Genomic DNA, 27,248 nt, shown 5'->3' on the forward strand with positions numbered 1-27,248 from the left:
AAAGTTTAGGTAAATAATATCATCAATATAGGTAAGATATTTAAAGGGAAGGTACACGTTTGGTAATTGCCAAAGACCAGTCTTCTCACTTGGTGTATCCCAACATAAGCATCAAATAACAAGCCTGTGAAAATTTGAGCTAAATTGGTCATCGAAATTGCGAAAAAATGATGAGAGAAAAAAAACACCCATGTTGGACGCATTTGTGTGCTTTCAGATAGGAATAAAAGACCTCTGGCTAGAAGTCTTTTTATTTTTTTTATTTTTAGAAATTACCTCTTTCTCAAAATATAGGCTACTTCAGAGGGAGCCGTTTCTTACAATGTTTTATACTATCAGCAGCTCTCCATTGCTCGTTACCAAGTCAGTTTTTAAGTGAATATTTGTTTTGAGTAATTACCAAACGTGTACCTTCCCTTTAACACTTTGGTGAAAACAACCCAATAAGTAGACATAAAAAATATCCAATGTTTAGGTAAAAAACTATCCAATAATATCAGGAAAGAAATATCAACTGATATCAGTGAGAAATAGCCAATGATTTAGGAAAGAAATATCCAACAATCATCAAATATACAAATATAGAAATATTTAACATCTATGTTTATTGATTGCATACCTTTCCTCTATGCTGCCTGATACCCTTCCACAGCGGTTTGAGCACACTATCAAAGGACTCGATACCGTAGGGTGTGGCTGCTTCAGCCAGAGCGGCCAAGGCCAAAGCTGTGATTGTACGCACCTTCTGCTGCTCATCAACAAGTCCTGAAAGTCAACAACAACAATAACAACAATGTCAACAACAACAATAATTTACATCACAAGCCTTATTCCAGTTGACTTACCGAGCAAATGGGTAACTTTACAATTTTATGTGGACAGCCCAGGAATTTTCCCTCCTAGTTAACATCGACACACAACCTTGACCACATGATTGTTTACATGGAAGCTCTGTTGCACTCATTGCGGGTAAAAGGTCACTGCAATAGCGCCCTCTTGTTGTTGTTTTTTAGAGATGCGGTAAGTTTCATCGTTTGTGTCAGTTTAGTTTACCCACATAAGTAATCCAAATGCAGGCGCTGGTAAGTTTCACCTGTTGGAATGCTAACCACGGTAAAGAAACTTTTTTTGAGAAAATCCCGACAAATGTTGGATCTGTTTCTTTGAATCTTACCATGCTCGATGATCTCCACAAGATTTCTGAGATGCGGCAGGATGGCACAGCCCATCAGGATGGCGATCTGCTGCACGATCTTAATTCCAGTGTGTCTAGCCTGCCACGACTTCTTGCTCTTGCACACGGCCTTCAAGAAGGGCAGCAGAGACGGGATACCTAGCGCCGACGCCACCACGGCGAATGCACGCGCAGTCGTGTTACGCACGTACTCGTCCAAATTGTCAATGTCGGGACGCATGGTGGAGATCATGGTGGCCAGACCGGCCGCCTTGGCCAGGTTGGAGATGATTTCGCGGCCCTCAACACGGGCGTAATAATCCTCGTCGATCAGAAGTGGTTCAATGACGACAAGAATCTGTAAAAGAAAAAAATAATTGGGGGTTGTCAGTTTTCTGCTACTTCAACGTTTTGCAAAATGTGCTCATTAGTCGTCAGGAGAATGTAAAGAAGAACAAAGTGCTATCTTCAAAATTTTGAGACGCATCTCACCTCTGGCACTTCTCAAAACAATCACATCTTTCAAGAATTTTATTTGGCTTATGTAAACTAGTTAATGCTTTTATATGAGTTATGAATTATAGCTCAATTAAATCATATCTTACTTTAAAACCAAGGACTTGCATATCCTTTAGTTTCACCAGCTGATGAGTTCGCCCAAACCCATCTCAAACTTTCTCCCAAGTCTTACCTTGTGCACATACGGCCGCACCAAGTCATCCAACTTGTACAGAATGCGATCGATAACTTTCACCAACAGATGGCGCTCTTGATCTTCGAGCGTCGGAGACATCAGCAGCGGCAGAATCTGATTGAAGAGCGGCCCAGCGTTGAACTCCCTGGCCTTGTCTGTGATCTGACGCAGGGCAGCTTTGCGCATTGGCGGCGTGCCGTTCTTGATTTTCAGGAGTAACTTCATGATGCGGCGCTCTTTCTGCTCCTCAGCACTCAAGGTGGTCTCGTCAACATCATTCTAAGAAAGACATTAAAAAAGATCTCTTTTTCAAACTCAATATATTTGACAGTCTATTGATCCTATACCTGAATTCATTGAAACCTCAGAAATAGGAACACCAGTTTTATGAGTCCACAGAGAGTGACACAAGAAGTTTTGTGAGTAAAGCTTATTATATATACTCATAAAAGTGATGTAGTTTTTAAAAAAAGTACAAAAATCACTGTTTCCCCCAAGAAAATAAATCTCCATCGCAAGCAAATGGTGCCCTATTTTGCCAATATCTTTGTTCTGGGTCAGTTCTCGGTCTTTGTTACAACCTGTTTGTATTTTGTCACATAAGTACAAAACCATTCTATCTGAACAGCTTGAACATTGCAATAAAAATTTGTATCTCAGGGCCTTTAGGTCTATGTGTGCATCTGGAAAAGTTTAAGCCGATAAGAGACCCTGAACTCTTTTCACTATTAGTTGAGGATAAGACTCATTTACGACGCCCCGACAACTTTTACTTACCAGCAACTTGCCGAAGTACTGGGCATCGTCCGGTTTAAGGAACGGGAGGTTACCGGGTGGCTGGGCCAGGCCGGGGTCAACTGTCTTATCATCAGACTGCATGTGGAACCCACTCAGGCCACCCATGGGCGTAGGGGTGGAGGTCAGCTTACGAGCTGGGGTGCGGATGGGTACATATCCTGCTGGGGGTTGAAGCACCTAACAAAAAAAGGAATTAAGTTAAATTATCATAACAATTGAGATTTTATTTATTTATTTATTACACATACAACAGCCAATGACAGGGCAGATAGTAAAACAAAGAAGGAATGTTCAACTTTAGATGCGGGAGGAAAACCTCTAACGGGGGAAAACCCACGCAACCAGGTAGGAACTGAAAACACTATCCAAATGCAAGGCTCTGGTCTGAGGTAAGATTTGAACCCTGGTCCCCCGAGGTGAAAGGCAGCGGAAAAAACCACTTAGCAAACTTCCCCAAGATAAGTATTGAGTTTACTTGAAACCACCTCTACATTCTTCATCTAACCCTCATTTAAGTAGACTTTCCTTAAAGAATTGTACAAATTTGTATAAAAAGACTCTTGAATAAAGTGCAACGCTACTGGTACGCTGAAGTGACACGCACGTTTTTATAGACCAAGAACATCTATCATATTCATTTTGGTTTTTACCCACATACATAGATGTGTGTTCGCACTGTATACTCAGTACTTACCCGGGTTCTGCTCTAGAATTGCAAAGTTCGTGGGTTATAATCCGACCCGAGTAATCATGCCTGTGATTTTTTTCACAGAACTCGGGGTAAGCACCGAGTATACAGTGATTGGGAAATATGGGTAAAAAACAAAATGAATATTCTTTATCCCTGATGCAAATTAAATATCTATTAAACACCTATCGTCCAATACGCTGCCTTCTTTTGCCTCTTTAAAGGTGGCAATTGAGAAATTGATGGTCATACATATCATATGCAAGGGGTTTATATCACTGTACTCCACATTCTTTAGGTTGTCAAATTGGGCCCAGCTATGAGATGATGGAGGAGTTAATATCTTACCTTGTATCCTTCAGGAAACATGGAGTCCAACTCATCATCCGGCAGCGGACGGTTTCTTTCATCAATCTCCTTCTCCCATCTCCAGGCTTGAAGCTGCTCAGGAGTCATCATCCTCAAGGCTGCAAGAGAAAACGGAAGACCAATTTGTTAACGGGTTAAAGGGTTTGGGTACTTTTTGAACGACACAAAACACAATGTCTACAGATTGACATTAAACTAACATGGTTTGGAAGATGATGATGGTAGAAAGCTTCCCTTAAATTATTACTTGCTGAGGTGCTATAGTTTTTGAGAAAATGAGTAAAACACTGTCACAAAAATAATTGTTTGACTCAAAAGAAAACGGTATTTAAGCATGTACATTGTATTATAAAGCAACTCTCCTGAAAGCATTGCTCAGTGATTTTCACTTTTTTTCTCAAACTTCATGACTAATGAAGCTCAAACTTCTACAGAAAAATTATATTACATACATCTTCATTCACAGTGAGTAGGGATACATGTCATGGCCAAAAACTTGCACCCTTCAAAGGCTAAATATACCTTTGGTTTTCGGAACTGTGGAAAAGTAGATGCATCCAATAAAACACGAGAACATTTAATTTCAAAAGATGGTTGGGTTTTTGAGGTATCGCCAAACAACCCAGGAGTAATATGAATACACAATCTGAGAAACATTACCTACAGTAATGCTTCCTGGGTTCAAATTTTAGGGCTATACACTTTAAATATCTGTTTACAAACCACATTACTACATGTGCATATCGATAACTCCACTTACCTGTCTGTGAGGGTGTCTGCATCACCATGGCCTTCTGACCCATCGGCGTAGCCGTGTTACCTACAATGGGCGTAGCACTGGGTGTCTGACTACCCGCTGGAGTTTCGTCCCATCGAGACCGGCGCTTGCTGCCAGGCGTAGGGGTCTCAGACGGGGCATCTCCACCACGATCAGTACGAGGGGTCTCAGCCCATCCACTGCCATGTCCGGGTGTTTCTGAATAAAATACCAAATGAACTCAACTTTATTAAAAACGTCAATACTATTTCACATGCAAAAAAAGGCTCCATACACAACTTCTGTATCTCATTGTCAGTGGGTTTGTGGGTAAATATGCAACTTTAAACACAATCCACGGTTTGGCCTTAACTTTTTTACTGACAAGCCAGCATCTGTCAGTTTAAGTTTGCCGTTTCACTCGTCAACCAGTTTTCTGCGAGTGAAAGTGATTAAAGAGAATAAGAGATTTCTTGATGCACGATTTAGAGACGTTTCAACTGTCAATGAAAACAAACATATCTAAGATGCAAGAGTTTTTGAGATGTTTGATGTTAATAACTTCAACAGTCACTCTTTTGAAAGTTGTTTGAGCTACTATAAAAACAAAAACACCACAGAGGAAAAAACATCACGTACCTCTTTCGGTTCTAGGCGTTTCATCCCATCTGTTCCTACGAGCACTCGGTGTTGCACTGTGCCCCGGGGTGGCGTGACCCGGTGTGGCATGACCAGGGGTGGCGTGGCCCGGGGTGACGTGACCCGGGGTCAAATGGGCCGGGGTGTTCTCCCAGACGCGGGTGCTGGCGCTGGGGGTAGCTCCGGGGGTCTCGCTACCCTTTGCCCTGCCTGGGGTTTCGTCCCAACGGCTGATGGATGGCGTGGAGGCTTGTTGCTGTCGAGATGAAGTAATCAACTTATTTATTCATTGTTGCAATGTTTAAAAGAAAAAATAAGCATTTAAATTTCCCCTGATCTGCAAGCCGCTCAAGTTACAAGGCTACTACAAAAGCAAAACAAGAGCCAGGAGGGCTAAATAGGAGGTAGAATATTACATTCATCTCAAAACAGACTCGATGCACAAGGTTAAACACTGCTAAAAACTTAGTGCACATTTCTCTTGAAATTGTTTTTTTTATTTTATGAATTTCTTAATAACTTGTATAGAATATTTAATGAGAATTAAAAATGAGGACGCTGTAGCTCCGAAGCCTGAGTAAGCATGCAAGTGAAAGGACTTGCTGTGTACAAGAAACACAAGGATAAATGCCTATTCTTCATTGTTTTCTTGTTTAAGCGTTTACATACAAAGTGTAGACCTTAGAACACAAGAAGTTAATACAATGCAGGGACTTGCCTCGCAGTGTTTTTTTACATCATTGAAGAATTCTTTTTGCTAAAATGAACAGGACAAGAAATGTCCATAGAGTGTATGCAGCACAGAGCTGTGTTTCTATTAAACGCTATTCAGTCTTTTTAATTAGACTCCCATCTTTAGTTGTGAATTGTTGACAGTCTCACTAAACAAGCTATTAGTCATGGAGGGGTGGGCTGGGATCCAAACCAATAGTCTGCCTGAACCAATGGGTGATTTCACAAGGATAGTCCTAGCTTTTGACTCGTCCTAGGAGTTGTTAAAAACTTTATGCTAAGTTTGAACTAAGGCTAATCTAACTCTTTGTGAAATCCACTCAAGAACTTAAATCGGCTGGAAAAACGTTTCAACATGACACTACACCAATAGTGGGGGGGGGGGGGGGGGGGGACATACGAAATAAACAACAACAGTCTATATATTTACCTCGGCCTGTTCCCATGTGCTTGCTCTCTTCTTGGGCGTGGCACCGGGTGTGGCACCGGGTGTTTCCTCTCCCACTTGATCCCAGCGTCGACGTTTTGTCGCAGGCTTAGCGACAGGTTTTGATACCTCTACAAGTTCACCCTTCTTGGCTTTCTCCACCATTTGCAGCCGAAGGCCAGCCTGGCATCAGAAAGAAGTTAAAGAAGTACAAGACGAGTTTTACTCAATTAACACTTGATAAAATCTGAAACCCCAAAGTCTTCTTAAGGTTTTTAACAACTGCCCACCTGAATACTTTCTTTCTCTATTACTACAAAACAATTTAATAAATGAGATAGTCATTAGACATTCTAGCAGGGCTTCACTAGACCTATGCACCAAGCTCAAGATTTAAAAAAAATCTAGTATAAAATAACTCAAGTTTTAAAACCACTAGGGAAACTGACTGGGTAAATCTTGAACAATTTAATTTTGTGTGGAACAAGGACAAACCAACTAGAGCGGGAGATGAATCTGCGACCTCAAGATTAACATGCAGTCTATCTAACAACTGAGGTACCTAGCTATGTTAATGGTCTCCTTATTTTGAGAATATCTTTGTTCAGGGTCTAAGTCAGAAACCAAACATACTGTAACTTCCTTATAGCCAGGGATCACATCCAAGTTTAAGATACAACCTGGAAACAAACCTCATTCAGAACACCAGCTTTTTGATACATGTAGTTGAAGTAAAGCAACTCACATTTGAATCAGTGCCTCTGATTTATTTTTGGTGCATGAAGTGGATTGGTCCCTGACTGCGGTCCTTTAGATTGACTTTAAATCCCTCCCATTGAGAGTGAAAAGTTTTCTAAATAATCTCCGTTTTTGAGTGTAATAGTTTTTACGCCATTTAAATTTTGATAGTAATGTTTTTCTCTGATGTTTAATTAATTAATTTTAAGTAACTGTTCTCCTCCCTATAAGAGTGTACAGTACTTCTCCCTCTTAGTTTTTCTGTGCAAGATTTAGGCAATTTTAAATAGTAATGTAATGTTTTACTCCAAATTTTTAACTATGTACATGTAACTTTTCATGTAATCCTGCTGCTGGCAGTGAATTGAACAGATTTTTAATAAACCATTGAATGAAATGAATCACCCGCTAGCCAGAGATTTATCAAAGACTCTTACCTGTTCTTTGGTCATGGACTGCTCTTTGCGGATGTCAACATACGTTCTCTCTCCGGGATCGGGGGTTTTCCCTCCTGTAGTATGAGATTGAATAGTCACAAAGAGGAAAAGAGAAACAGAAAGCGGTCAATATTAAAACGAACAATACATTTATTTTTTTGAGAACTGTTTCTCGTTGATTGCAACTAGGCTGCCTTAAATGCTAATTGTTTTGAACACATGATTAGGTCCGGAAACTTGCAGAAATACCCACATGGAGCCTCCCTTAAAAACAGTTCCTGTCAACAAATTTTCAGATCCAAGTAAGAATTTAACTGACATCTTAAATGTAACAAGTAGTACTTTAAGAACATGAGTCGACATCACCCGAAAGGCATTCATACTAAAAACTTTCCAGCCTCCCACAAAGTGCTTCAGTCTATGATAACAATTGCATCAAGGATAATAAAATACCATAAAAATTGTTCCCCTTGTGCAATGAGCACTTAGTATACAGGACTGTCCAAGTACTCCGTCCAGGGAAAAAGGATTCTAGGGGCTACTCCAGAAGGAGATTCGAACCCACGACCCCTGCATCCTGAAGCAGATATCTTAACCTTGAGACCGTCGAGCGTGCCCCGTATGATTTGAGGTCACTTCAAGTCCTATACTTAGCAGCAGTACCAAAAACAGCAAATTCTGAGTATGTTTTTTTTTATACAGATATTTTGGTCAAGATTGAAAAAAAAAACATCAGGCATGTTGTTTTTTACCTATTCCTTGATAAAAGAAATAGTACCTAAATGTGAATGGCAGCCCTTGCACCCTAAGCATGGTGTACAATCAACAAGTTTTTGTGTAAGGCTATTTTTACTAAAAATCTGCTGATTTATCAGTCAAAAATCAATTGCAAATCAGAATCATGCACCAAACAATCAGCATTTATTGACAGCCAAGAATGCGCCTCAAATTTTTGTCCTTCGGGTTCGGCCAAATCCTTTCAAAGATTGAACTCAAGCAAAAAGCGTGAGAACCGTCCAAATTTTTTTAATAGGCGGAAGATGATCGTCAAACCTGTAACAACTTCAAAATAGAACAAATCATCAATGAATTTGTTAACAAATATAAACACTCCTTGTTGAAGTCAAACATTTCTCAAACTAATAAACATTACAGGTATGACTCAAATTATTATACAAAAAGTGTATTTAAGACAGGTTTATAGAATTCAAGAGAATCTTTACACACAGAATCTTTTGATTCAAACACCGTGGTGTTGCCAAAGATACAATAAAAACACTGCAAAATATTCAAACTTCTTGAACACTTTTAACACCATTGTAAACGTAAAGCCACATGACAATGTGCATTAGACAAAAACTTACAAATCAGTGAAACTTACAAATCAGTGAAAACTATAACTCAGTAAGAATCTTACATAATATGAAATTTCTCAACTCATGCATTGTTTTAGATGGAAGTTTTTCTTCAGAAATTGTTGTACATTGAGAACTTTGCAAGAAGTAAAATTTGTTCCAGTTGTACATGAATCCTGTCAGATACTGTTTGCTGCCATTACTGGGGTTGGCCCCCAGGACCGATACTTAATGCTCTTGCAAAGGACAAGTACGTTTTTCCTTAGCAAAGGGAACTTCTATGAAGGAAATAAAAACTTATGCAAGATGGCTTCAAAGGGCACGAGGCAATGACCAGGGGCATGAAGATAATAAACCTCTGTGAATTTATTGTTAGTTCAGTTTTTACGCATCATGGGCATCTACCGGTCGTAGAAGCCCATGAAGCGTAAATTTGGGTACAAAAGTTAAATTCAAGGCCTGATACTTCACGGAGGCTCGGAGGGGATTGCCTATCTGCCCCCGGTCATTGCCTTAGTGCCCTTGAAATGCTCCAGTAGAAATTTACAGTTTGGTACCCTTGCCCTTTCAAAATTGAAGCATACAGGCCTAAGAAGTGTCCCAGCAAAAACAGTAAACAGTGTCCACTCAAATTCATTTCAAATCTACAAAATAAGCGTCTGACAGCCTACAAGAAGTCCAAATATTCTGACGAAAAATAAATGAACAGAACTACCAATACAGTTTTTAAAAATAACAAGACTGTGCTTTTAAAAGTCACTTAAAAGTTTATCTGCAACAGGATCTTGGGTTTATACTTCCTGTGCTGTTGTCATTACCCATATATACGTACGGTTCAGCGTCCGGTGCTGGTTGGCTTGGCGCAACCATGGAATCCCGCCACTTCTTGCTTTCCTACAAGTCAATCTTTTCAAGTAGTGATATTATTAAGCAGGACCGTGCATTGATGGTCTCATTGGTTTTTATTTTATTAGGGGGACAGACTTGACAAACATTACCACTAGGTGGTGCTCCATAGCAGCCAGACCGAAAAAAAAAATAAAAACCAGAAGTCAATCAAATCCAAGAGAATGTGGATCCCCATGCATATCTATTTGTTTAGTTTTCTCTTTAAAGCAAGAGTTCCAAATTGAAATTTGCCTTTCGCCGAAAAAGAAACCAAGGGTACAAGCAACTGAAATTTGTTTCCACAATGATGAGGTCTAGAAACGTGGCGTAACAATGTTACCCATATACATGTACCTCTTGGGCTAAAACACCCATGGGCATGAAACCAGTGCAGGATCAAAGCACCCAGCAGTCTGGTTCCTGTTTGAATCACTTTGAATAACCCAAAACCAACACAGGCATCAAAGCCCACTGACATCTCTTGGATTTTTGATTTCATATTATTTTATATTTTACTTCCATCGGTTACCTTCCTATTTCTTGACTTAGAAGTCATGTATTTTGATAGAGATGTTTTTGCTGAGAAAACTGAACACACCCATTCATAGTATTAACTCTGCATGCATCGTTACCAAAAACAAATGAAAGGGCCTCTCAGACTAACATAATTTCAGGCCCCTTTTTTCTATCTGCCAAATAAAAACTGGCTTTATCGAAAAGATAATCACAATGTGTTCAAATGAAGGAGCACTTCGGGGAATTTGAATTGGTCCCCCAAAATATATCACACATAATACTACATTTTTAAGTATTAACAAAGTGAAGAATAAATATTGAAACTTGTTCAAAAACAAAGTCCAAACTATCTTACCGTCGGCGAAGGGGTCGTGTCTTGCCGGTGAGATGATCATCATTCTCCTTCTGGCGCGGTATTCATCTTCACGTTCTGCAATCCTGGCGGCTCGGTTGCCAGCAAAGGGATCATAGTCCTGCACAAAAAAGATGGATTTAAATGATAATATGTAACTCAGCAACAATAATAATTAAACACTCCCCACTATTGATCGCTAAGTCGAGTCGCGACTACCCTTTTTAAACTATTCATCTAATCCTGCTGCCACGACCACTACAAAAATAGTCTTGGTTACCCGTTTGGTGAACCAATTATGTTGCTCACAACTAATCACAACCAAGTTTACTTATGAAACACAATCCTTCAATCCTTTCAGTGTGAATTTTACTATTGTGCCTGCGGCAAATTTTATGCCGCAATGCATCTTGGATCGCGCGCATGTGTTTTGCGGGAATTAGTTCCCGAGCGGGCACTAGTCTTTGAAAATAATGGCTGGTTACAGCGCCCTCTCTTGACTTGAACCGTGAACGGCAACTACAAATCTTCCTTTCTTTTCCAGATTTCTGTTCTTATTTCACATTTAAGACCGAGCTGTGTTATAAAACACACATTGACTGGCATAATTCGGTAACTAGTGTACGGCCTCGGGAAATAGGTCCCTCTTCTGGTCACTCAAATTTCCTCGGGGGAATAGCTGACACTAGTTACCTCATTGCCAGTCAATATGTGTATACTAGTGACATAGGACTAGAAATTGGACCCTTTAAAACAGGGTTAGACCCTTTGACGGCTGTACATACCTTAGCAGATTCCTGAGCTTCACTGAAGAGCGATGCTGGAGCTGTGTAAGTGTTTTTGTTCATCAACGAATTATTACTGTAGTCGTCTTCATCCTGTAAAATATCATAAGTTTAAATAAATAGTATGGGGCATTCGTTTTTTTTTCTTTCTAAGTGAACTTTCAAGCAGTACATGGAGGTACATGTAGGCCATGACCTCTGTTGCCCTGGGCCAACCTTCATAAGGCTGCGTAAATAAGCAAACAAACCCAAAACAACTGTGCTCACCAGAACCATGAAGGAGGAACCTCCATGCCAGAACCATATGTATCGTCTGTGATCGTTAGCCTGCTAATTTTGTTTGCCTAAAAGCAAGTGATTGAGCAAAATGTTCTGCCTAGAAGCAGCTCAATGTTATTTGGCCCTGGTCTAAGCCTTAATGCCCCCTCAAATATTTTTCCAATGCAATTGCCCGTAGCAATTTAAAAATGACAATATGCCCATTAAAAAAAAAAAAATTCCACTGCCCTTTCAAAGATGAAGTTCCAGGACTGTACAAAGCTCATCAAATTCGAGGTAAGCTTGACATTCGCCTTTCATTCTTCAATAACACAGTTTAAAAGAAATAAATAAATAGCCTATCAACTGAAAGTAACCTGCTTGCACATTTAGAAATGAAAACAATTAAAGAGCCAATAAAGGATGATCTCAATATGTCAACTAATACCTTTTTCTGGCCAAATAGACATCGCAGATACCGGTTAATAACCATTTTACTCTCAAAATTTGCATTTAGTAATAAATATCTCTCCTCAAAAATGCACCCGGCCGCGCGGCTTTTTCAGCCGAGAGTCAAAAACGGCTTATCTTTTATAATGACCCTGGACGCCAGTGACGAATTTCCCCTATTGGTTTTGAACACAGTTCTCTAGCTATGGCATTTCCACACCAAATAGCCACCACTGACATCACAATTCCTTTATCCCGCGGGTTTGTTTGACCCCATGTTTTTCAGAAATTTGGCTTGGAGCGTTCTGGAGAAAACCCATTTTTACCATGTTTTAAGGTGAGGTAAGCGACTCGTTATATTTTTTATGTTTCCCGGATGGACTGTAGCTGTAAGATTGAGATCATCCTTTATTGGCCGTTTACGTAACCCGGGAAAAAAATGGCGCGGCGATGTTGATCAACCTTTGAGAACGAGGATGTTGTGATACCACAAACTAATAAATTAAATCACATGCTTGCTGGAACCCATGGACAAAAAAAACTTCAAATGCAATCCCACTCTACATGTATATCGTTTTACCTCATCTGCTTCATTGGCAGCAATGGAGTAATCATAGCCCTCATATCGACTGTGTACGCTTTTATCATAGATGTCTCGGTCAAAGTGCCCCGTCTCAGCAAAGCCGGCCTGCTCATCCTTCCCATTGGCTGGTGGAGGCTCGTCGGTTTGACGCAGTGTTGCTGTGCGATTTTGTATCTCTTGAATCTGGCGCTCAATATCTGCGTATACATGCAAGAAAGAAAAACAAATAATTAGTAATTGTTTGTAACGAATAGTATTGACCTGAACAGCATTACAAAGAGGTTAAACATGACAACTTCAGTGATAGAATCCAGTTGCTCATTTTTAGTAACTCATAGATACATATACCTCATACATATTCATGACCGAGAGTCGAGTTCTGACTGGTCCACTCATCATCACGTGCCAATTGTATAAAGTTAATGAGTGATTGCTCTATATGGTGAAAAGGGTACCGGTCACTTCGGCACCTTGCAAACTCGGCACCTTGCAATCTCGGCACTTACAACCTCGGCACCTTGCAAACTCGGCACCCACAAACTCAGCACATGTACAAATACAAACTCGGCACCCTGTTGAAAAAGTTCGATTTTCACACTGTGATTTTCAGCCCCCCAGTCCCATAAAAAGTTTGATTCTGTTATAAGTTATTATAACGGTTATTTTAATTATCGTACAATTTACCAGAAAGCGACGTTATAGCACGGGACGGAAAAAATAACACTGAAAGGATCATGTGCACAAATACAAACGATCTTTGATCTTTCACGCACAGAACTGTCACGGCCGGTGCCTTTCGGCAAACCACGCTCTGTTAAAAGCAAAATTTCATTAAAAACTATTGAAAACAAACCCTTTTTAAAAATGTTCAAAGCCAAAATCATAAAAAAAATTGCACCGACATGGACGCAAAAAAAATTGTAGACTGAACTCGGTGCGGCGCCTCGGTAATTTTCCTGTGGGCCCAAATTTTCCCGAAAGTTCGGAATTCTTATCAACTCCCATAACTAGTGATTTTGCCATGAACAGCGTTTACAAAGCTACTAATTATCAAACCCTTTTTATTGTGTAATTACAAGTACGTTACTTTATTTTAACCACTTGACTCTTCGAGATCGAGGTTATTTTTGCTTGGTGCCGAGTTTGTTAGTCAATAAAAGGCCGGAGTTTGTATGGTGCCGACATTCTTGGTGCCGAGTGGGTGCCGAGATTGCAAGATGCCGAGTTTGCAAGGTGACAAGTTTGTCCGGTATTCAGTGAAAACATTGTCATTGATTGTGGTCTGAATAAGCATTGTTTGATTTAATTATTAACTTAACTTGGGTTTACAAAGAAGTTGAATATTGTGAGCGCAATCCTTAAAAACAGGAAAAACACGGTTTTATCAATATTCACAAGTGTAGTTATACTTATAGTTCAAGTTTGTATGCAAAAATTTGAATTGCTCTAATGACTAGTCTATTCATTGTAATAATACAACAAAAAAATTGTTTATGCAAGCATAAAGTTTGTGATGTCAACAATGACATGACAACTGACACAGTACAATTTATAAATAATGGTCCTACTAAAATCCGACCAAAAAACAATATGTGCTATGTCATATATTGACAGAAATACAAAATATACTAAAATATTATACACATAATGAATGTTTATGAGTGCAATGGTGCAAATATGTTCATGAGTTGAAAGATGGAATGTTCTATTCAACGAGGCGGAGCCGAGTTGAATGGAACATTCCAGCTTTCAACGAATGAACATATTCGCACCATTGCACGAATGAAAAACATTCATTATTTGTTTAATATAACATCCAAGTAGATCTTTGTCATTTTGATTGAAAGATACAACTTTCAAAACAAACAAAGCGTAGGCCTCCAATTTTTAATTGTAGAAGTTGAATGCTAGTAATTTTACTAATATGCCTTGCTAGCTGCGTTACCAAAGACAACGCGCACGCAGTGATGTTTTACTCAGCTTTTTTGTTCCATCCGAAAAGTACCATTGCACGCTGGCAGCGTGCAATGTACTTTTCGGATGGAACGAAAAAGCACGGTGAGTGACTCAGCGTGCAATGGTACTTTTATTTGCTATCACGTGACGGACAATCCTCCAATCAAATGGCAAGGATCTGCTTGGGTGTTATATAAAATACAATAATTAATAACTTCACAACAAATACTAAAATAGAAAATTAAAGAATAAAGAATTGCTGGGAAAATTATAATAAATGATATCAATTAAGAAGTTTCATTACTCAAATGAGATATTTCTTTGGTAAAAGTGATGGAAAAGGTGCTGGCTACGTACGAAAATCTTCCTTTAGAATTTCTCGAAAATTACACTCAGTGTTATACATCATGACACGAATTCTCCGCCATTGCACATGTGTAAAATTGTAAACAAATTGGTCCCCGAAAAAAACACAGCAGTGCTTGCAAACAAACCAAAGCAGACTGCCTTTACCAAACATGTTTGCAAAATATTCGTAATAATTATGATCTACTACATTAAGAGCTTCAAAGTGATAGCTAATAATGATTTATTTCGGTTTCTTTTAGGTAAATTTAGACAATTAATTAACACAAGTTTCGAACCTTCTCTCGTTTGCTGAGGGGCCGCCATCTTGATTGCGTTTGCTCGACGATTTTCGCTGCTTCGTTGGTACTCGATCGATCAGGCAATATTGTATTGCACGCCACTTGTAACAACACAGAACTTTTAACAAAATATATTTCCAACCATTGAATATAATATTTCCAAACATGGAACTCATAGTTGACTTCAAAGAACAAAGAAACCTTGACTTAAGCGAGGTTTGAGCCTGCAACTTTCAAATTGACATGCCAGTATCCCAGGGAAATCTGACGTCCATATGGGAAATTAACATGGGCTGAAGGAAGAGGATTCAAAAGAGCGGCGCTATCATCAGACAAATTTTGTGGCATGCACACCATTTATGCCAGAATCTCCCTGCTAGGGGATCTATACCCACAGGGGAAACAAAATCAAACCACAGGGAAACCAAACTCAAACCACAGGGAACCCAAACTCTCACTAGGAAATCGTCATAAATTTCATTCACTGCCCTTTAACCAATACCTGTTACAAATTTTGCTTATTCAAGACTAGATGAACTCTAAATGAACACTTTCATGGGAGCTACCACTAATTTTTGTCCACTCTTGCCACCACCCTCTGAAGAGAATTTGTTTCAGTATCCGACAGATACAGATACAGATACAGATACCCATGTTGAAAATTTAATTGCTGTGTGACATGCTGACTGTCACCACCACCCCACCCCCACCTCCCCACAAAAAAAAAAAAAAAACCTGGTTAATCCCACTCTAGTACATTTTCTTTGTTCAAATACAATAAAGTAAACGCATAGTAAATACTGAAGAAGGCAAGCTTTTTTCTTGTTTTTAGACTCAATCATCATGACTCAACACATGCCATGGAGGAAGTCTATTTTCCCTCCCCGCTCTAACAGAACTTCAGTTTCCCGAAAAAGAGGCCAGTTTTATTTTCACTTTGCTTGCCATATATTTTTCACCTTGACCGTAATTTCACCTATGACGTAAATAGTGTAGCTATGGTTTGTTTTCACATGACGGAAAAGTATTACGTCTGAGTATAACCTAAACCACTGCTGTCACAGAAAAAGAAATTCTCATTGCGAACCGGTGTTGAGTGACGAAAGGAAGGCAGTGTAGCAACAAATTGTATCAAATCTTTGGACGAAATAGGGCGCTAAAATAGAGTAAATGTCGGAAGACTCACATTATCAATGATATGACGTGCTTATTAACATGTTTGAATCTTAGATCTTCAAACAGATCTTTATTTATGTAAGTAGATTTTTTGTTTTGGTAACCGGTGTCATCAGGCCGGGGGTCATCATCATCATCATGCACACTCTTTCGTGTTTTTGAATGATTTAATTTATTTTTTATTTTTATTTATAACAAACATCAGGATGATACATCTCGTCACTTAATTTAAAATTTGTAATCTTATTGTTGTTGAAAACGTGATGAAAATTGGGTTTGTTTGACCTGTACCCTTTACTATTTCCTCTCGGGTACCAGTCGACTCGGTCCGAGTCAACATGGTCAACTCGGTCCGAGTCAACATGGTCAACTCGGTCCGAAGTAAACTCGGTCCATCATGTCCATGTCTGCCTATTCTTCAGCACTGCTGACAGACGTGCTGATCAAGCCGTAGTTGTAGCCAATAAAGCCGCTGTTTCAGACTCGGCCTATAAATAAGTCATGAGAGCAGTAGCTAAGTCTCACGGGGGCCAACAGTCTCGCGAGAATACTGCCAGCGACGCAGGACTCAGGGCAGAATTGCGAAGAGAGTCAGAAGGCTATCACTGGCACTGCGACACACATTTAACCACTTGTCCACAACACAAGTATGACAGATGCTAAATTCTAAAATAGTGTTAAATTTTGATAATAAAAACTATGCAAATATCTTAAACCTGTTATAAACTTATATTTTTTATTTTATTTTTATTTTTTCAGATTGTGCAGAAGCTTAGCCACCCAAAGTACCCCATCCCACCAACACACACAGACTTTAACATGGAAAAGACATGACATCAGGCCTGCAGATGTCCTGCCAACAAACATAATTTATCATGTACCATCACGGTCATTTCTCTCACTCCTCGATAAAAGGAAGGAATACTCAGAGAGGAGAATAGTTGGGTAAAGTTCTTTTAAAATGTAGCTGCCATAATCGGTATAATAATAATATAAATAATAGTTGTATTTTTTGTAATAATAAAACAGCATAGCACATTTTGGATCACAGATTCCTCAATGTACTTTACAGTTTGAAAAAGTTACAATACACACTTTATTTAGAGACAATACACTTTAGAGACAATAATTACCAGACCAGCTATATACAAGGATTCAAATTGTAAAACGCCTACACTGACTAGGATAAACCATGGAGGGGTTCTTCCTCCATGGATAAACTCAAAAACTCTTAATAAAGGCAGTGGACACTATTGGTAATTGTCAAAGACTAGCCTTCACAGTTGGTGTATCTCAACATATGCATAAAATAACGAACCTGTGAAAATTTGAGCTCAATCGGTCATCTAACTTGTGAGATATGAATGAAAGAAAAAAACACCCTTGTCACACGAAAGTGTTTGTGTTTAGATGGTTGATTTTGAGACCTCAAGTTCTAAGTATGAGGTCTCAAAATCAAATTCGTGGAAAATTACTTCTTTCTCGAAAACTATGGCACTTGAGAGGGTGCCGTTTCTCACAATGTTTTATACCATCAACCTCTCCCCATCCATTACTCATCACCAAGAAAGGTTTTATGCTAATAATGATTTTGAGACATTACCAATAGTGTCCACTGCCTTTAAGAACAGCCCTAGCTAAAGTTTGGGGTTTGGGGATCCTTAAGACTGATGGGCTCTATGTGCTCGTAGCTCAACATTTTTTACTGGAGCAGAAATTTGTGTACAAGAACAGAATCAAAATGGAAAAAAACTTCCTGAGTCCTGACTCAGTTCAACTGTTTTAATTTGAACAGTTATGTACTAAGACAACAGAAGATTGATCTCGTCTTGTTTTTTAATTTTATATTAGGTACACTTCAATACTCAACAGAATTGAAAAGTATTTTCCAGACTCAAGGTCAACATTTGAACAAAATCTGTTTCTGTTCAAGATATTTCACAATTTATAGATCTTGTTATTCAATCGTAAAACACAAGACTGCTGGACTTGTCTGGTCAGAAGTTTACTGGCCTGACACTAACGCCAATGGTCTCAGGCCTGTGGTTCAGTGTAAGATTCAAGCCCTGAATCTAGCGCAGTAAAACAAAAAAAAACACTAACTGTTGATTTTCTTCGCATTAGGTTTTCCATGGACGATATGTACGATGTTGTCAGCTCCGTGGACAAGTACCATGAGTTTGTGCCATGGTGTTTGCAATCGGTCATCAAATCCAGAAAAGCTGGTCACTTCAAGGCAGGTTTAGAGGTTGGGTTTCCACCCCTTGTCGAGAGGTACACCTCCACAGTAACCGTCGTCAAACCTAACCTTGTTAAAGTAAGTTAATGCACTAATGTTCTATCCCCCAACCCCGACTCAAAGCCCTTGTGTCAGAATAGAGAAGAGTGTTGCAATGTCACATGGTTCAAGGCAAGATTTTGTTTAGGACCCTCCAGACAGGTACAGCCTATTGTGCCATACACAATAGTTACGAATTGTGTATGGGTGTCTGCCTTCTCTTTTCTCAAAATCTTGTCTCTAACCATGTGACATAAATATAGCAACTGTCTCTAGGCTAGGCCTGGAATTTCATAAACGAGAGGGCAAGGCCATTTGAAAATCTTAAAGCCTACGGTGATTTGGGGTACTTTTGTAGGGGGAACCAATGCCAAAACCAGGGCTTTAGAGGCCATGACCTTGTAATATCAGGTCTGGCAGAGACAGTCTGTGGTGGGCCTGATACTTCACGGCAGCGACAGAGGCAAACCATTCCATTGCCCTAGAGGTGAATTTCACAAAGAGTTAAAGACTAATCTTATCATCTAGATTTAGGATGAGTTACTTGTCTTAACTTAGGACTAGCCATAAGTGTTTTAATATCTCCTAGGACAAGCTCTAAGTAACTCTTTGTGAAATCGACCCCTTGTCAGTCATCGCCTTGGTGCCCCTTGAAATGTCATGTAGAAATTTAGTTTCCTAATAGATGTGCCCTCAAGGAGAAAGCACCCTGGTGCCCTTGCCCCATTTAAAACCAAAGCATCAAGCCTGGTGTAGCCCAAGAAATTCCAATTTAGGTCACAAAAGCAAGTCATTGTACCATACACTTCCTAAATTTAACTCACAAATTACTTTTGTGAGATAAGAAGTAATTTGTTATATGCATATTTATTTGATTGCAGTCTGTCTGTACAGATGGGAAGATGTTTAACCACCTAGTGACAATATGGAGGTTTGGGCCTGGTATCCCGTACAAGCCAAACACATGCACCATCGACTTCTCTGTAAGTACACTTCCTGTCCACTAATGTCTAGTAAAAAGGGGCCTTATCTCATGGCCTGCAAAAATAGACATTAGTTTGTTTCAGTACCTAATTTTACGTAGTGAAACCACCACGGTAATGTTGGCTGCCACCAAGAAAGAAATTGGTGTAAATATTCACAGTTTGTGCACATTGAACAGTATTGACCCCTTGCACGCGCGTCACAAGCGGCGACTGATGCCACGCTCACCATGTTGGTGGGCAGTTAGGTTTACGTGTATTAACGCCACGTCGCTTAAAATGCGCACTTCACTGCATAACGCACAGCATACTCTATGCATAGAAAGCGCACAGTGAAATTGCCCACCTGTATGGCGCATTCAAGATTTTTCTGATGATGACGTCAGGTGAAATGGGTCAATACATGTTTGTAAGTGACATTGTGTAAACCCCCCCCTCCCCCCCCCCCCCCCTCTTCATTAAGTGTCTTCATTGTGTTCTGGGAATTTTTAGACAATTTTAGAGGGTACATTTGTGGGGAAACCCTCTGCTACGAACTGGGCATGGTATAAAATGGAAAGTTAAAGGCAGTGGACACTATTGGTAACTACTCAAAATAATTATTAGCATAAAACCTTCTGAGGTTGATGGTATAAAACATTGTGAGAAACGGCTCCCTCTGAAGTGACGTAGTTTTCGAGAAAGAATGAATTTTCCACGAATTTGAGTTCGAGACCTCAAGTTTAGAATTTGAGGTCTCGAAATCAAGCATCTGAAAGCACACAACTTTGTGTGATAAGGGTGTTTCTTTCTTTCATAGTTATCTCGCAACTCCGACGACCAATCAAGCTCAAATTTTCACCGGTTTGTTATTTTATGCATATGTTGAGATACACCAAGTGAGAAGACTGTTCTTTGACAATTACCAATAGTGTCCAGTGTCTTTAAGTTGTAAAGTTTCATTGAATGATTTATGTCTGATATACAGGTGTCCTTTGAGTTTCGTTCCGTTCTCCACTCCCATCTCTCCACTATCTTCTTCGATGAGGTCGTGAAGAAAATGGTGAAGGCGTTTGAGAAGCGGGCAGAGAAGATCCATGGTCCGCAGGCCGTCATAGCCAGGTCCGATCATCTGAGGTATTCATCATGACGAACAATACCACAACTTCACTTTACTAGCCAGAAATAAATACTAATATTTCAGTAACCTCAGATATTTATATCTAGTATTTTTTATTCAATAAATTAATTAGTGTCAGACTGAACTATTTTAAGTGTCACAGCTGTGGTCAGCAGCAACTGAAAGATGCCTTTTCAGTGATCTGATAGTTACTGCAGAAGTTTGAAGGCATCTATTTAAAGGCACTGGACACTATTGGTAATTAAAATGGTGAAAATAATTGTTGACATAAAACTTACTTGGTAACATTCAAGCAATAAGCCCTTTTGAGGTTTGGCTGGCGTGATAGGAGTGTGGTTTGGGTGTTAACCCACAAATCGTATAGTGTTGTATTAACAAAGTGCCCGCCAAATCTGAAAAAGGCTTATGGGGAGCTGATGATGGTATAAAACATTGTGAGAGTCTGCCAGGGCTGTATGCTTCGTTTTTGAAAGGGCAAGGGCACCAAGGCATTTTCTCTTTGACAAAGGGCACTCTATGAGGAAATTGTAAATTTCTACTGGAGCATTTCAAGGGCACCAAGGCAATGGCAAGGGGCAACGGAGGCAATCGCCTCTGTTGCCTCCGTGAAGTATCAGGCCTGACTCTGGTTATTCCTCACTCAAATAAAAAAGGCCTAAAGCCTTTCAATTAGGCATCTGAAAACACAAATTTGTTCAACAAGGGTGTGTTTTCTTTCAACATTCTTATGCAACTTTGATGACCAATTGCAATTTTTTAAAGATTTGTTATTTTATGCATATGTTGGAATACACCAAGTGAGAATACTGGTCTTTGACAAATACCATGGGTGTCCAGTGCCTTAAGGAGTCGCCCCCTTTATAGGCAGTGCATAAGTTTGAGGAATGATTTGTTTTTAAATAGCTGCAGGCGCTAATATTTAGTGCCCACTGTAGTATGTGGAATTATTTTTAAAAATCTGTATCAATTGAAATTGGAACATTTAATGTATAAAAAAATTGAGCCAGTAAAATGTGTTTGATTTAATGGGTTGGGTGAGGAGTGTTTAGAATAAGGGACGATAAATGGTAACTGAGAGACACGACCTCGGTTGACCTTACCAGTGGGGATCACTTAGTACAAAACCTTCTAACCGACATCACTTATCTATAGAAATGTGTGCAGTGCACCATGGCAGAGTACAACACACATGTATGAAATGTATGGATAGGTCTATCCATGGTTTTGTAGCACATGTTCGCACTTATCTAGTATTTTAGGCATGAAATTCTTCCTTCTGAAGTTTGTTTATCGATTGTTTTTACCACCCAAGAATTATCAGTAAAACTTTTATTAATAATTAGGTATGATAAGTCTATTAGAGCCTTGACCATGTGTACATGTACAGCCGTCGATTTCACCAAACTCTTCCTAACATAGGATTAATCTTAGGACTTGGGACGAGTCCCAGCCTTGCACTGTAACATGCAAACCGTAAGATTAATCCCAAGTTAGGACTAGTTACTCTTCCCCACTCAAGATGGATTGTTTTGTGAAATCGACTGCTGGTAAGCCCTTGGAAAAATGTTCCTACTTTTTTCCCCAAGGACCGAATACCATGTTGTAGTTATGAGTGTGCTATGCTTAGTCAGGACGTTCACTTTTCAGCTACCCGGTTAACAGCGCAACCACGATCACTGAAAAATAGTTCCTACTACTAGTGTCAAAGTAGCGACTAATTGAAGCAGGACTAGCCGGGTAGTAAATTTCACTAGTCACCCAGGCCTAATGGTGAGCGATATAATAAAGACACCATCTCACAGGGCCTATTGAAGTGAGGACACAGCTACCAGTTAACCTTTTAGACTCTACCGAGCTGGAATATTACCGACTATACTCAGCCCACCAGCAGTTTTTAATCGTAAATGAGATAAGCTTTGTTGTATGGTTCATTCAACATTGTTTTAACGATTTTTAGCATATTTTGTTTCCCATTTCATTGTCAAGATAGCAGAATTTTAGTTCCCCCGCTGCACACATGGACTAAATTTGTGGCCCATTTTAACAAGGTTAGTCTTCAGTCATTTTACTCTGAAAATGTGTTTTTTAAATCATATTTTTGTGTTTATTAAACAATTGGATAACAATTGTAGACACCAGAGTATTTTTGCATAATATAGTAAACATGACAATGTAAATTAGTAATTTATATAGGACAATGATTTAACTTCTTTTGATGTGAATTTGAGAGAAATAAAACCTAAACATATGGACTGAAATGATTGTACAACTCTTTTTTAAACCAGAGTTTAATTTAATTTTAAATCATCTAAAAGTTGTTCCACATTAAGTTCAGTCAGTAAATGTTTACATTTTCTTGAAATGTCCACCATTAGAGCTTCTTGATTAAGTTCAATTCCAACATTCTCAACACCACTCTCTGATTCACTTGATTTTGAGTGCCCTTCAGAGGGATTAGGTTCAGTAAAGTCACTATCCTGGTTGTTCCCTTTGCCACAGGCTGTACCTTCACTTGCATGTTCACCTTCTGGAACACCTGACATACACACATTTTCCTGAGGGTGTGTTGATTTGCAACAACCTACACCAGAACAGTCAGATTTGGTCCTGTCACAAGCAACACTGGAATTGTTGGTCTTTCCATGTGAACTTACTCCCTCTGGAGCATGCTGCAAACGCTGACATCCAGAAGGGTTGGAGTCACCACAACAAGGTGTTGTGTTTGGGCCATCATGAGGAACATTTCCACTTATATTGTCTCTAAAATTGTCTCTAAAATCCACAGATTCATCACCTTTTACCCCACTTTTTGATTGTTCATTTGTAACTTTGGCTTCATCGGGTATCCGTTGGTCTGCAGATGTTTTTGGGGCGACAGTGTCTAGCTGGACAAGCAAAGAGTTGGTCCTTGATCCAATATCCTCAATCTGTTCAATGTTCAAGCCTGGACGGTGGGAGTGTTTTTCTCTTTCAAAATAGGTCTTCAAAGCTCTGCAAAGATTGGAATAAACATGTTTATTAAATACATTATTATTGTTCAACAACAAATGTTGTGTGCAGTGGCACAACTGTGTAAACTACTGTAAATGTCACCAAATTACATCATTTTGAAGGGTTGTATAATTTTCCTCCATGGTTTATCAATCCTGGAATTTCATATCATTAGAGGGCAAGACCATTTGCATTTTGTAAACGGCACTTTCTTTGTAATTTTTTTTGGGAAGCTCTTGAAATGGCATCAAGGACAAGACCAGGGCAACAAAGGTCACAGCCTACATTGCCTCCTTGTTTCCAGGCCTGGTTTGTCTATGATTCAAAACCACAGTAAGTGAGTGTAATTCACAGTATAGTGATGTTGGGCGCTATCGGTCAATCTGCGCGATCAAACGATCGCGCTGCGCTATCGACCGAGCGCGCTATGCTATTGAAATATCTGTTGGTCGCGCAGCATTCGGTCGATCGCGCAACAATCGGTAGATCGCGCAACAATCGGTCGATCGCGCAACATTCGGCAACGAACATGCGCGATCAACCGATCGTGCGGGAATGGCTCGGCGCGATCGGCCGATTGTGCAGGAATGGTTTTGAGCGATCGGCCGATTGTGCAGGAATGGTTTTGCGCGATTGGCTGATTGTGCAGGAATGGTTTTGCGCGATCGGCCGATTGTGCAGGAATTGTTTGGCGCGATCGGCCAATGTTCAAGGGCTGAATTCACAAAGATGTAAGATTGATCGTAACTGCAAATCAATCGTAGTTGCTAACTAAAGTGTGACGTCACATACAAATCACTATGGTGATGCTGAAAATTTGTCTTGCAATGAATTTTATTGCTTTGAGAAATCGCCCCCAGGAATGGTTTACCTGCACGATCGGTTGATCGCGCAAAACTTTTCCTGCACTTTCGGTCGATCGCGCAAACCCATTCCAGCACGATCGGTAGATCGCGCAAAGCCTTTCCTGAGCGATCGGCTGATAATGGGAAAAAATACTCGTAGCACGATCGGTAAATCGCGCAAAGATTGCGCGATTGACCGATTGTTGTGCGATCGAACGATTGCTGCGCGACCAATTGGTCTTAATTGATCTTTCAATAGCGCAGCGCGATCAACCGATCGCACAGATTGACCGATCGCGCCCAACATATACAATTGACAATCACCAAATGTATCCAGTTACCTTAAAACAGGGACACATTGAAAATGGGAGTAGTTACGTACGTTAGAAAGCCCTTGTACATGGCATCTTGAGCATCTAGTTTCACTTGATGTGAGAAGCCTTCATTGAACGCTTCTTGTAATGCTGCCTCCTGCCCTGCGCTGTAACCATCTCTGAAACCTTCCTGTTGGAATAAAATAAATTAAACAGTAGTTCAGGTAATTATACAAAAAAGCAAAATGTTGAACTCACTGTTCAATTCAATACACAAAACTGTTGACCAGCAAACAGGTATGACCAATTTCATGGGTCTCCCTTCCGAAAGCAAAGAATTTGCACTTCAGGAACCATGGTATTCAGCGCCTATCTCAATTTACAGGTTAGCAGGGAACTTTTACTTGCGCACACTTCACATGACTCAGCATTCTTTGCTTACGCAGAAATTCAACGCTTGCACAATAAGAGGTGTGTCATTTGTGATCATAGCGCAGCATTAGGCGGTAAGCAGAGCCACAAAATTGGGCCCTGGTAGTGGTACACCAGGATTCTGGATGCTTTTCTGGGCTCAAAATTACTCTCCCGCTTTCGCTTGTCCTTTGTTTTGCAGCTCATAAATAATTGTTTGGTTGTCCTTTGTTTTGCAGCTCATAAATAATTGTTTGTTTGTTTGTTTGAACGATCTTCCATGAAGTGAACTCGGCAAACTCCTACAAGGGATATAAACACCAAGCTGGCAACAGCCAATCTCTCTCACAAACATTGGTTGAATGTCTAGATGATTATGAATAACATAAATCAAGAAATTGTGATTCATTAGACGACAATATTTATTATGGTCATTGTGAAATCAGCGGTTAGCCGGGGGATTCGAACCCACAACTTTGTGATACTTGTGATTGCAAGTCCTGCAGTCTAACCACATGACCACTTGATGATAAAATAAATCCCATATTGACTCCTTGCTTGACTTGGTGGCACCATGTGACAAACCACAAAATGCAAGGAGCTCCTGTTTCCGCAATTTTAGCCGGCCATTCCTTTGTTTACATTTTGAAATAGCCTCTTGTTATAATACCTTTAAGTGGGAGGATTTGAGTTTACTCCACTCCACATCACTTATGATGGCATCAGGCGACCCATCATCACTGTCGTCATGGAAACGATCAACTGCTGATGACTTCATCTCCAGTCCAGTCCTTCTTCTGTCTCAATCAACAGAGATCTCTTCCACCCACAGTCGTTGTATCTGAAACTGAAATAAAATCATGAAATGAGACAGAATATTAATTTTGGTTTTTACCCACCTATAGAATTACATGCGTTCATCACGTCAGAAGATAAAATAACTAATTTATGAAACTGATAATGACATTGATAACATCCCCAAATAACATAACACTGTCACTAACACTACAGGCAGACCCACTTTTGCAACAACTCATCTGCTTAACTGCTCCTTGGCCCTGGACCTAGATCCTACATCATTCATAGGATGGGTTACCTTCTTTCTTGGATGGATACCAATTAATGATCAATTGACAACAAAAAAAGTAAATTTTCTGGTACCAAGGTATTTATGAGGGGAGACCCACCATGCCCATGGCCACGGCTAAAATGAGAATACCCAATGGTGGAATTAGCAGATTCGGATAGCAGCACACTAGCCCACCTTGTTGAGCTGTTAATGGCTCCGCTTTTACATCGGTCTCATCACTGTCACCGGTCTCATCACTGTCACCATTAATGGTGACAGTGATGAGACCGATGTTAAAATAAAAGCTGAGAGCCATTAACAGCTCAACAAGGCGGGCTAGTAGCAGCACACGTACACAACACAGAGACAACGACGGCGGACGGACGCGCCGTCAAAACACAGTCAACAACCCAAGTATACAATATAATTCAATAAAAGAGGAATAGAACTGTAAAGTATGGGCTAAAGGGGAACTTCCATTATTTTGAGGATTTTTCAATCAATGAAAATAGAGGTTTTTCACGCGAAAATAATAGAACTATCTTACCTTAACGTTCCACGAAAAGAGGGCTTGCACAACATGGACAACAGAGGGCGCTTTGCTGCCGATGGACTAGTCTTGGCTCAAGACGTAGGTATTTTCTAGCGGACTGCTTTCGTTATATACTATCGGTCACTGACCTTGGGCATAGAAAAACCCATATCCTGCCCACAGACAATTTGTTGATTATTAATACTATGCTATTAGTATTATAACTACTGAATTAATCCAAGAATCTAGTGCCCCAGTTTATTTTGCAGTTGTTCAATGTGCAGGC

At 39.8% G+C, this 27,248-nt stretch overlaps 3 protein-coding genes across 4 annotated transcripts in view; 1 reads left to right on the forward strand and 2 right to left on the reverse strand.

Moving 5' to 3' along the window:
- Positions 1 to 15,290, reverse strand: part of LOC117299805 (splicing factor 3B subunit 1-like) — a 39,704-nt gene extending 24,414 nt beyond the window's left edge. Inside the window, exons 1-13 of one of the 2 annotated variants that reach the window (XM_033783328.1) lie at positions 15,241 to 15,290; positions 12,638 to 12,837; positions 11,350 to 11,442; positions 10,568 to 10,685; positions 7,454 to 7,527; positions 6,282 to 6,461; positions 5,120 to 5,375; positions 4,484 to 4,699; positions 3,703 to 3,821; positions 2,646 to 2,843; positions 1,866 to 2,147; positions 1,175 to 1,532; positions 620 to 765 (exon numbers count right to left, since the gene is read on the reverse strand). In XM_033783328.1, coding sequence (XP_033639219.1) covers positions 620 to 765; positions 1,175 to 1,532; positions 1,866 to 2,147; positions 2,646 to 2,843; positions 3,703 to 3,821; positions 4,484 to 4,699; positions 5,120 to 5,375; positions 6,282 to 6,461; positions 7,454 to 7,527; positions 10,568 to 10,685; positions 11,350 to 11,442; positions 12,638 to 12,837; positions 15,241 to 15,268 — 2,268 coding nt within the window. In that variant the 5' untranslated portion in view covers positions 15,269 to 15,290. Of the gene's footprint in view, positions 1 to 619; positions 766 to 1,174; positions 1,533 to 1,865; positions 2,148 to 2,645; positions 2,844 to 3,702; positions 3,822 to 4,483; positions 4,700 to 5,119; positions 5,376 to 6,281; positions 6,462 to 7,453; positions 7,528 to 9,626; positions 9,715 to 10,567; positions 10,686 to 11,349; positions 11,443 to 12,637; positions 12,838 to 15,240 lie in introns of those variants that run through there. The other variant, XM_033783329.1, reaches the window with a different exon arrangement.
- A 1,039-nt stretch (positions 15,291 to 16,329) lies between these two features.
- On the forward strand, positions 16,330 to 21,286 carry LOC117300061 (coenzyme Q-binding protein COQ10 homolog B, mitochondrial-like). Its single transcript, XM_033783734.1, has 5 exons — positions 16,330 to 16,497; positions 17,179 to 17,364; positions 18,544 to 18,736; positions 19,579 to 19,680; positions 20,648 to 21,286. Exons 1-5 carry the CDS (start codon positions 16,442 to 16,444, stop codon positions 20,807 to 20,809), a joined length of 699 nt encoding a protein of 232 aa, XP_033639625.1. The 5' UTR covers positions 16,330 to 16,441; the 3' UTR covers positions 20,810 to 21,286.
- A 1,291-nt stretch (positions 21,287 to 22,577) lies between these two features.
- LOC117299999 lies at positions 22,578 to 27,031 on the reverse strand. Its single transcript, XM_033783641.1, has 4 exons — positions 26,978 to 27,031; positions 26,032 to 26,208; positions 25,019 to 25,140; positions 22,578 to 23,791 (listed from the first exon to the last, which is right to left on the reverse strand). Exons 2-4 carry the CDS (start codon positions 26,137 to 26,139, stop codon positions 23,089 to 23,091), a joined length of 933 nt encoding a protein of 310 aa, XP_033639532.1. The 5' UTR covers positions 26,140 to 26,208; positions 26,978 to 27,031; the 3' UTR covers positions 22,578 to 23,088.
- Between the last annotated feature and the right edge of the window lie 217 nt (positions 27,032 to 27,248).

Source organism: Asterias rubens, chromosome 15, assembly GCF_902459465.1.
Source record: "Asterias rubens chromosome 15, eAstRub1.3, whole genome shotgun sequence".
In the NCBI taxonomy this organism is placed as follows: domain Eukaryota; kingdom Metazoa; phylum Echinodermata; class Asteroidea; order Forcipulatida; family Asteriidae; genus Asterias; species Asterias rubens.